At 59.5% G+C, this 10,475-nt stretch overlaps 1 protein-coding gene across 1 annotated transcript; it reads left to right on the forward strand.

The window, feature by feature from the left end:
- The first annotated feature begins 91 nt into the window (after positions 1-91).
- LOC128796585 (uncharacterized) lies at positions 92-7,362 on the forward strand. The gene is made up of 5 exons (XM_053958390.1): positions 92-1,912; positions 4,899-5,033; positions 5,255-5,317; positions 5,421-5,573; positions 6,422-7,362. The coding sequence occupies exons 1-5, from the start codon at positions 1,466-1,468 to the stop codon at positions 6,578-6,580; spliced, it is 957 nt and encodes a 318-aa protein (XP_053814365.1). The 5' UTR covers positions 92-1,465; the 3' UTR covers positions 6,581-7,362.
- Positions 7,363-10,475: the final 3,113 nt, after the last annotated feature.

Raw genomic sequence — 10,475 nt, forward strand, 5'->3', positions numbered from 1 at the left:
TGTCTTTGAGTGTGGTCTTGCCCTTTGATTTTGACTGGGAAGAGTGGGTCTGATAGCAGAAACCTTTGGACTTATCAGGCTCCCACCACTCTGGGAAGGTGCCTGCCAGTGGTGGCTGCACCAAGCTGGGCTACAGCCTCTTGCCAAAACGGATGAGAAGCCAAAAACGGATCTTCTAACGCTGGAGCAGAAAGGCTTTTGCTTCCAAGTTCGTCTGTAAGCAAAAACCTTTGTTTCTTTGGGTTCATAATGGAAACTCTTGTGCATTCTCTGGAATAGCTGATGAAAGGGTGTAGATCACGGATGTCCTGTGGAATTGTAGTTTCCCAAAGGTGAGTGAGAGGTGTTGGGAGTTGAGAGGCTCTTGCTTAGGGATTTTGTGCCATTGCTGGAAAAGAGTGGAAGAGTTTGGGAAGGGGAATGGAGATGATGTTTGAAGGAGAGGGTAGACATGGCAAGGGAACCTGCTAGACAAGGATTCAAGGCTGAATTTTTTATCCTGCAGAAACTGCAGGATAAAAACAACTTTAAAATTAGTTTTCAATGTGTGCTGTCCTTCAGCCTGTTGTGCTCCCATGGGGGCTATATCCTGCTTTTTTGGGCAAGGAATGTGGCGTTCTGATTCCTGGTGTAGTGATGTGCTGAGGAAAGCTGCATAAATCCCTCTGCCCAGTGGTGCTGTGGTGTTGGTGGCTGCAGAATTGGGATGGGAAAGGGAAGTGGGAATTACAGTTGTGTGGCTTCCTGCTGGAGAGATTCCTGACTTGCGTTGGGAGCATTTTCCTTGAGCCAGATAACACAACACTGATGGGATCCTCATGCTACCCCTGTCCCTTGCTTAGGTTGCACCACCACATCTTGCAGGGAATTTTTGGGATGTGGAAGCACCAAGGAAGGGGCCCTTTGCTGGACACTGTGCCATCTTCTCACAACATCAGGCTCCTTTGGCCTGCAGGTACCTGCAGCTTCCCTTTTCTTTGGGCTACATTCCTTAGCTTGGAGATTATTTTTTCTTACTTAAAAGGGATCATCAATCTTTGAGCCTTTTAATGTTTGTAGATGTCTTGGTGGTTTTTAAATGGATTATGGCACCCATGAATTTTAGCTATATATAGAGCTCAATAAAGAAGTTATATGGGTCCTGTCCCAGTGGAATGCTGCAGTGTGCTGTTGGTCCCACTTCCTGGGGAGGGATGTTCTCACCAAGCTGAGCAGAGCTGGATTATTCACCATTTGTTCTATTTCTTACTCAATCACCCACATTCAGCTCCTCAGTGGAGCCTTGTTGCAGTCAGTTCAGTTTTTCCCAAAGTTGATAGGAATTGAGTCAGGGCAGTTTCTGTGCCTGGGCTCAGGGTGAGGTACAAAATGCAGAGGGGTAGGAGGAGAGGGCTTTGGCTGGAAGCAGGAGGACACTCTTGGTGTTGATATTTTGGGGGTCTCACCCTGGACAGTCACTTTTGCCATGGGTTGGTGCCACTGTCAGTGTTCACCCACTGCAGACTGTGAATGCAGAGTTAAAGAATCACCCCACACAACAGAAATCGAAACTGCGGGGGTTTGCAGCACAGCGTGCAGCTCCGGGCTAGGGACACGCGTGGGTTGTAATCCCCGGGTGGGTGCGAGCAGGGGCTCCTGCCCTGCCGGCCCCTCCGGGACAGGGGGACCCTCTCCCACCCTGCCCCGGCCCCGCATCCCGGGCACGACGCGCTCCTCTCTGCGGCCGGGGGGGCCGGGGCGGCCTCCCCCGCGGGGCCGGGGCTGGGCCGGCGGCGGTGCCGTGTCCCGTCCCCCCCGCGGCGGCCGGGCCCGTCCCCTCCCACCGTGGAGCCAAGTTCAAACCGCGGGCCCCGGCGCAGCCGGACCGGGCTCCCCGGGACCGCCGCAGGGGCCGCGCCCGCGGGGCTCCATGGTGAGTGCACCGGGACACCCCCTTCTCCCCGGGGCCCCCTTCCTCTTCTCCGGGACACCCCTCCCCGGAGCCCACTGATAGACCGGTGCCCGCCGCGCGGCGGGATGGGGTCGGCTCGGCCGGGGTGGGACTTGCAGCACCCGCGGTGGGGCTTGGGACCTGTCGGGAGGTGACTGGTTCTCCTGAAATGAGACTGGGACTGACCGGGAGAGGGGCCGGTCTGTCCGGGAAGGGGCTCGCACTGCTCGGGATGGGGTCAGACCATTGGGAAGGGGCTTGGAGCTGTTGGAATGGGGCTGGGCTGGGTCCAAATGGGACTCGGATCCTTAGAAGGGTCGCGATGGGACAGAGCTGGGAGTCCGTGAGGAAGGGGCTCGGGTCTGGCCGGGGAAGCTGGTCCAGCTGGGATCAGGCTGCTGTGTCTGGGATGAGGCTTAGACCTCGTTGGGGTTTGGATCTGGCTGGCCCTGAGGTAGAGAACGGAGGGTCTGTCCCTGCCCTGGGGCTCTGGGTGGTGACAGAGTCCCTTTGGGTAGGAGGGAGTCAGGGACAGTCTGTCTGGCTGGAAGGACCTGGTGACCCCGGTGGGGTTCCCAGGCTGGTGGCAGGAATTGCCCCTTGCTGCCCTGCTGGCTGGGACTGGCAGGAGTGCCAGCAGGAGCTGCTCTATCAACAATGGTGATTCCCCTTATCTCCTGGTATTTGCTGGAGGATTAGAGTGAGGATGAGATTAGCTGTGCCTGTCCTGCACCCGTGCTTCCCAAGGCTGCTCCTTCACTGCCAGCTCTCCCCTAGGAAGTGATGTGCCACCTGCCTGTAGCTTGTTGCTGTGGGATGGGGGCAAAGGCAGAAGGAATAACCCTAAATCAGCTGCTGAACTTATTCTCCTCCATCCTGAAAGGGGAGAAGTCAGGAGCAGGATTTGCCACCTCAGTCTCCCTGCATCCCTCTCTTGTCACTGCTGCTTTCCTGCTTTCCATGGTGGGGGGAAGCACCTACAGCACCTACTGACCTCCTGCCCTGGCTGTTCCCTGGACTACTCTGCACTTCCTTCTGGGCTGAGCACTGAGCCCAGGCTTGGCCATCTTGGAATGCTGGAAATGATGTTCTTTCTCCTGAAACTGGGTCCCAGTTGTTTAATAAAGCACTTCGGGGAAGTCATTCCCATTTTCATGGTAAAATTGCACAGCCTTGCCTTCCTGGCAGAGGAGACTTCTGGAGAGCAACCCTTAGACTTTGGTCAGGGTGTCCTCATGGAAGCAGTGCTCTCCTTTGATTATACCCTTGGCTCTCTGCTTAATCACCTCTGGGGCAAGATCTCTCAGTGGTTTGCAGGGAGCAAAGCCAGCAGCACAAGGAGTCTCTTCCCTGCCCTTCCCAGCTCCCAGGTAGAGCTCAGCACAGCTCTGCTGGGAGGTGTGTGGTGATTAGGGATGCTGAAGAGCCCGGTGGGATTTTACTGGTTATACCTGGGTTTGCTCCTCTCTTTGCATGTGCCCATGCTCCGAGGGGACGGTTGTGTCAGTGTGTTCCCAGAACTGTGCTGTGTTGAATTTTGCCTCATGTTATGCCTCCATCACTCCCATTGAGCTGCAAGAGGATGGGAAAATGTTTCCTCACCCTTTTGGAGCCAGGTCCAGCTCAGGATTGAGTAGGGAGCCCAGAGCAGGTGTGGATTTTACAAACAAACCCCCCAGATTCTCACCAAAGAGGACAGATGGAGTGTGCCTGGGCTTGGAATTCAGTGAGGGAAATTCTTCCTTCTGGCTTCTTGGAGCAGAAGAGCAAGTGCAGAGGTGCTGGGGAAGGCAGTGACCCCTGAGCTGAGGTGGGGAGCAGCAGGCAGAGCTGTGGCCCCTTCCCCCTCGCTTTGGCTGCAGCACAGGGGATGCATAGTTGGAAGGAGCTGAGCTGCTTTCTGCCTGCCCAGACCTGACACCTGCAGCATGAGGGTTGTTTGGGAGGGGGTTGTGTTTGGGGGGGACTTTTCCTGAAAATGTGAAATGATAGAAATGCCAGGATGGGGCCCCAGGGCTGTGCCATCGCTCAGAATGTGGAGACGTGTTGAGCTGTTGGGTTCCTTTCCTGGAACAAATTTTGAGCTCCCCATCCTCACTCTGCTGCTGCTGGGCTGCTCAAATATCCCCAATCCTGGTCACTTGAGCTTGTGCTGGCTTTTCTTCAAAGGCGTGGGATTCATCCCTGCCTCGGAGGGTCCATCCACCCCCTCCCTGTGCCCCTCTGCCAGCTCAGGTGTCAGCACTTGGGGTTCCCCGCTCTGCAGGGGCCAGCACGGGGCTGCTGAAGGTTTGGAGCCAGGAGGCTCAGCAGCAGCTGGGATGTGCTGGTGAGAGCAGATGCTTGTGCTGCTTGTGGTGAGGCCCCCAAGCCTGGGATGAGCCTGAGCTGCAGGAAGCTGGAAAAATGCTTTATTAGTTCCATCCATGCAGCAGAGGTGTGGGAGCATCCTTTTGAGGGTGTTTGGATCCATTTGAGCTGAGTGTGGATGTTGCTGGTGGGGACCAGGCAGCTCCTGCCTCCAGCTCCTCTACAGGGAGCACAGCAATTCCCTCTCTGCTCCCCTTGGGTTTTGGTGCTTGAGGTTCTCTGGCCTTGGAATGGCACAAAGTGGGGATCTAGTGGAACCACATTGGGGCAGAGAGCTCAGGAATGAGCCCCACAGACTGACACAGGCCCCTGGCATAGCTCTGTCAAGAACCCACCTGCTGGCATGAGAGAGAGCTCTGTGTGTGCCATGGGCAGCGCTGCTGGGCTGGGCTGAAGCTGGAGCAGTTTCCGGAGGGCTTTGCCCCAGGGGGAGATGGCTCATCTGGGAGGATGTTCTCTGGGAGAGGAGACAGTTGAGGCTCCTCCATCACATGTTGCATCTTCAGGTACAGGTCCAATGGAGCTTCTGGCTAGGGGTTGAAGGCAGAGCCCAGAACGTTCTTTAATCCCCAGCTGACTCTGAGCCCTTCCCTGGCAGATTTTCCCCCGGGCGCTCTCCTGTGCTGTTCTGCTGCTCCTGCTGGTGGCCGTGCTGAGCAGAGGCAGGAGGTGCAGCATCGCCAAAATCCTCCGGCAGTACCGGGCCGTCATCTTCCATGAGATCCAGAACCTGGTGAGCCAAGGCAGGGCTCTGCCTGGGGCCCAGCCCTGGCCCTGGGAATGCTGCTGGGCTGGATACAGCCCTGATGAGGGATGTGGGAAGGGCAGCTTAATATGGAGCTGGCTGCTTTGCCAGCAGTGTGGGGAAGAGTTGTGTTTAAACTGGGGATCCTTGCTCCAAGTGGGAAGCACCGATCCTGCGAGGTGCTGGATCTTCTTGCTTTATTTCTCCAGAGAAACCTGACTGGGTCAGTGTACAGGAGCGGGAGGGCTGGGCCCGCTTGTCGTTCGGACAAGGTGAGCACAGAGGGACCCGGGGCTGGGGCATCGCGTGGGCTGAGCCCCCAGGGAGCCACGGAGCCTCCCTCCCTGCCCGGGGCCCCGTGCTTCTCCTCTGCAGGACCAGAAGATCCTGCTGTCCATCTACAACATCAGCATGTCCCTGCGGGAGGTGGGGGCCGGCACCCTGCAGGGCCCTGAGGAGCTGGCGGTCTGGAGGGTGGCCAGGAACACCAACTTTGTGCTCCAGGAGAACTGCAGGAAAATCAGCAAGGTAGGAAGCCCTCTACTTCCCAGCCACACCAGTGATTCCCCCAGTGCTGTGGGCAGAGCTTGTCTTGTTTTGTGCTCTCCTGGCTGCCCATGAGGAGTCTCCAGGCTCTGCCTGCTTCACTCCAGGAGCTGGGGAATGCTGATCACACATCCATCCCTGGGAGCTTCAGAATAACCAAGGGAGGAAAGTTCAGTTGTGGCAGTGTGGGCCAGGCTGGTGGGATTTTACCACTGGCTCCCAAGTGGGTTTTTCCACATGTGCCATGATGCCTTGGCTGAGGGGAACACAGGGCCTTGTCCTGGTGGGATGCTCACCCTGTGGGTGCATTCACCCTGTCCTGCTCTTGCTCCTGAGTGCTCATAGGCAAGAATTGGGATTTCTCCCCTAAGGGTTTGTCTGGGTTCCTCTGGCATCTCCAAAGCTCTGCTGGAGAAACCTCATCCAGGAGGATCCCTGTGACAGCAGCAGCAATTCATCAACCAGCAGGGAAAAACAAGGGCAGTGGAGCACCAGCTCCCAGCTCTGCCTGACCCTGGCACAGGGCTGGGACTGTCCTCCCTGCCACTGCCACTGGGGACATTGGCTGGGGACAACCCTGCCTGTGGTCTGCTGGTGTGGGATGGAGCTGCCGCTGCTCTGGAGATCTGATCTGGTGTCCATGGGTGTGCTGTGGGATGCACAACGCCAGCTCAGACAGGGACAGCCACCTCTGGGGACTCTTGGGGACCTGAGACCACGTCCTCGCCATGGCCATAGGCAGTTTGGCCACCTCAGCCGTGCAGAGCCTGTGGTGTGGTGCCTTTTGTCCCCTGCCTAATGTCTCTGTGATGCGGGGGGGATTTCTGCAGAACCCACCGCGCACGGGCCCGGCACCGCCGCGGCGCGGGGCAGCCGGCCGCAGGAGGAAGCAGCTGCGGGAGCTCGGCAGGAAGGCGGAGAGGCTGGCGACCTGCTGGGAGAAGCTCAATGCCCTGCACGCACCCCGCCAGGCGCCCTGGGACTCGTAGGGACGCCCTCGCTGCATGCCAGGGGGATGTGCTGCTCCAGCCCCGGGGCTGCCGGTGGCTCCTTTGGGAACCTGGGACAAACTCAGCCTTGAGGGCGGAGGGGTTGCTGCCAGCAGACGCCCAAGCTGAATTCATCCTCCTGCTCCCAGCGGTGCCCAGGCACCGGATCCACCACCCCTGGCTGGGGCTGGCAGGTTGGTGTGCTGTGGGATGGCTGTGGCAGACACCTGGAACACCAGAAACACTGTGAAGAAGAAGGGGAAGAACCAAAAAGAGAAGGTGAGGTGTGGGTTCTTGGTTGCTCCTGCTGCTCTGTTGAGGACAATGGGTGTGTTTTGGGGCAGGAAGAGGACATGTGGGGCCGTGGCTGTGGGGGCTCTGCTGGAAGTGAGGCCACAGTGCATCTGCAAGGCTCTGAGGTTATTAGGGCTGTGCATGGGGACAGGTGTCCCTGAGGCACTGCTGGGATGTGCAGAGCAGCCGGGCACCCACAGTGGACAGGGAAGTAAAGGTGCATCACTGGGCACCTGGGGAAGCCTGGGGGGTTCTGATATCCAAAAATGCCAGGCAGTGTGGGGGCTTGAGGCCAAGGCTCAGCCTCGGTGACAGGCAGCACTGTGGAGGGACCCGGCTGCTTGGCACTGTGGGTGCCCCAGCAGGGAGGGAATGGTGAGGTGTGGGGTGAGGTGAAGTGAAGGGCATCTTCCCTTGTCAGGGCATCCTCCCTTGTCACTGTGCTCTGCCAGCACCCTGCCTATGGCCTCCACTGCTTTGTTGGGTTGCAAACAGCCTCTGGGAAGCCAGAAATAAAATCTCTCCTTCCCTGGAAGTTCTTTGGGTGCGTTATCTGATCCAGGGGCTCTTGTGCTGTGGATGCAGCTGGCACAGTGCTGGGTCTGACCATGGGGCTGGGCCCGTGGAAGCCCAGGCAGAAGTCCACGGCAGTGGAGGGCACAGTGACATCCTGCCTCTGCTCACTCTATCTGCATCCCTGGTGTCGGCGATGGAAACCAGGCGCTGCTTTTTTTGGAAGGACATTTCCCCTGGAGTGACAGCTAGGAGGGTCTGCAGTGTGCCCCTGCCTCAGTTTCCCCAGCCCGTCTCCGCCCGTGTGGCTGCTGTCCCAGCCCTGAGGGGCTGTGGAGGACACGAGATGGCAGCAGCGGGCTGTGTGTGCCGAGCGGAGCCGGGCACTGCCCACGCCGCGTGTTCCCATGGCCACACCAGCATCGCCGGCCCTCGTCCCCGCTGAGCCTCGGCCACCGAGCCCGGTCCGGGCAGGGCTGTGGCCAGGGGGGCAGTGAGCGCTGCAGTCAGTGGGGTACCCCCCCATGCCCTGGAGGAGGTGGGGGGCGGCTTTCCCTGGGGGTTTCTGGGGGTTTAAACTAGGAAGGGAGGATTCGGGAAGGGAAAGGCAAGGGATACTCAGGGGTCCTTGCCCACCCCCTGCCTCTGGGAATTGGGCTGGGAGGAGCTGGAAAGGCTTCATAACCAGGGGTGGGTGGGTGAGAGCCCTCCCTGCCCTGGGCACATCGGAGTCCCTGGGGTGTAGCAGGGCGCAGGCAGGACCGGTTGATTTGATGGGGCAGGACAGAGACCCTGGTTCATGGGTCAGAGCAGGGGGTGCAGCCTGGGAATGCTGCTCTTGTGGGGTCACTGGAAGATGCTCTCTGCCTGGCACGGGGCAGGCTGGCACCAGGGGCCATCCACGGAGCCCCAGCTCAGCACATCCCAATGCCAGAGGCCTCCTGGAGCCATGCTCCTCCCCGGCTGGCCCCAGAATGCCTGGGCTCCTTCCTCTCAGCTCCATCCTCCTCCTCCTCCGGAGCCAGCACTGCCCTTTCTGCTGCCCCCACAGGAGATTTTGCACTAGTTCAGTTCCCAGGTTTTTTTCTTATTCCTTCTCCCTTATCCCAACCACCGTCTCTCCACAAACCACTAGCATCCCAAAATAGACCTATTGACACTTGATATCCCACGGATGAGGCTGGGGGCCACGGCAGGACCTGACAGCTCAAGCACCAACAGGATCGGGATGGTGGCTTGGGACAGGGTGACTCACAGCCTTTCTCTTTATCAAGGCTGGAGCAAAGTCCCCCCTCCAGTGACCTGTCAGCACCTTCCCAGATAAACCAGAGCAAAAACCACCTCCCTTTACTACCCTTCCCTCACAGGCAGCTGCTCCTGGAAACCTGGTGGGGCAGTGGGGATGAGTGCATGGAAAGGAAGGAAAGAGTGAAGGAAGAAGCAATGGGGAGGGAGGGGGAAAAACGAGGTCGTTGTGATGGTGGAATCACAGCAAAAACAGCCGGAAAAAGGAAACAGGCCCTGAAAAGTCAAATAAAAATAGCAGCGAGGCGAACCCAAGTGTGCAGCACATGGGAGTGAGCGCATTTCCTTCGAGGGCAGCACCGTGCGCTCCCGGCTGCTCCGGGGGGGCCGCTCTGATGTGGCTCCAGCCGCTGCCAGGGCCCCCCAGTACCCCCGTGCTGTGCCAGGCCCTTGGCAGAAGCTCAGGGCCCGGCCAGCCCCTGCCTCGCCCGGGGTCCCCGTGTGCCCTTGTGCAAGCCCCTCCGCACTGCGGCCGCAGGGATGTGGCGAAGGCTGCACACGCGTGTTGGAGCTGAGGGGACGCAGGGGCTGGGGGCTCCCGGCCGTGCCCACAGCCCCGCCTCGTGCCCTGCGCCGCCGCTCGCTTTGCCAGATGCATCCGAGCACTGTGCGAGCAGCACAATCTCGGCTTCCTCCCCTCCCCGCTTGTTTTGCAATCACAGCAGGGTCCCGCTGGGAGATGGGGGTTGGTGGAATGGCTGCGGGGACAGGGATAGGGGCGAGGATGGGGGCTGGCGCTCCTTGCCAGGACCAGTGGGCTGCATCCCAACCCAGCTCGGGGCTAAGCTCAGAGGTAGCAGCAGAGCCCAGCACTGGGCTGGGGGACAGTGAAGGGGGATCAGAGTGGGGTACCATGCCCGGGGCCCGTACAGGGGTGCAATGCCCAGGTGCTGTGCTGTGGGTCCACACCGGGGTACCGTGCCCAAGAACCGTGTGTGGGGAGCTTTGCCAGGGGTCCATACTGGGGGACAGGGGCTGCTGTGGTTCCACAGAAGCACGTTTCAGCCCTCCTCACCACCACTGTCCCACTGAAATGCAGCTGTCCCCGAGCCATCAACATCTTGGGCTGCCAGCAGCCCCTCTTGGCTCTGCGGGACCCTTGCCCACATAAGCCCTCTGCTTCAATCCTCACTCCCTCTGCAGCAGGGCTGGGGACCCAACCCTTGGCAGCCCTGGCACACGCAGGCTGTGTCTGATGGAGCAGAGCAGCGTTTTGTTCTCTCCCATCTCCCTGCAGCTTTGTGAAGCTGCTGAAAGCCCAGATTTACAGTGTGATAAACGCTGGAGGCTCTGCAAAATATCTGACTGCTCCATCCTTTGGAGAGAGACTGGTTTGGAGGAGCGGGGAGCTCTGGCCAGCACACCCAGAGGCAGAACACCCAGAGGCACAGCGGGTCTCAGGGAGGAGGGATGGCCGGGACCAGGGCTGATGGAGCCATGCCATGACCCAGGTGGGTCTCAGCACCCCTGGCCGTGGGTCACCAGGCGCCTAAGCCCCAGTGGGCAGTGGGAAAGCGCTGACCCCCCCCATAATTTCTTGGGCCTTTTACTGTTTTTTGGAGCATCTGCCGACCAGATTGTGCCGCGGCGTGCCGGGGTGCCCGTGCCAGGACATGCCAGCCGGGAGGCGGGGTGTGCCCAGGCCCGGCTCCGGGTGTGCTTCCCTCCCTGCGCCCTCATTGCTCGCTCCCCTACTGGGTGCCGCGGGCTGCTCAGCGGGAGCCTGCGTCCTCATCCTCGCCGGGAAGGGCTGGGCGATGCTGGAAAGCGGCTGCTCCGCTGT

Source organism: Vidua chalybeata, chromosome 17 (genome assembly GCF_026979565.1).
Source record: "Vidua chalybeata isolate OUT-0048 chromosome 17, bVidCha1 merged haplotype, whole genome shotgun sequence".
NCBI classification, from domain to species: domain Eukaryota; kingdom Metazoa; phylum Chordata; class Aves; order Passeriformes; family Viduidae; genus Vidua; species Vidua chalybeata.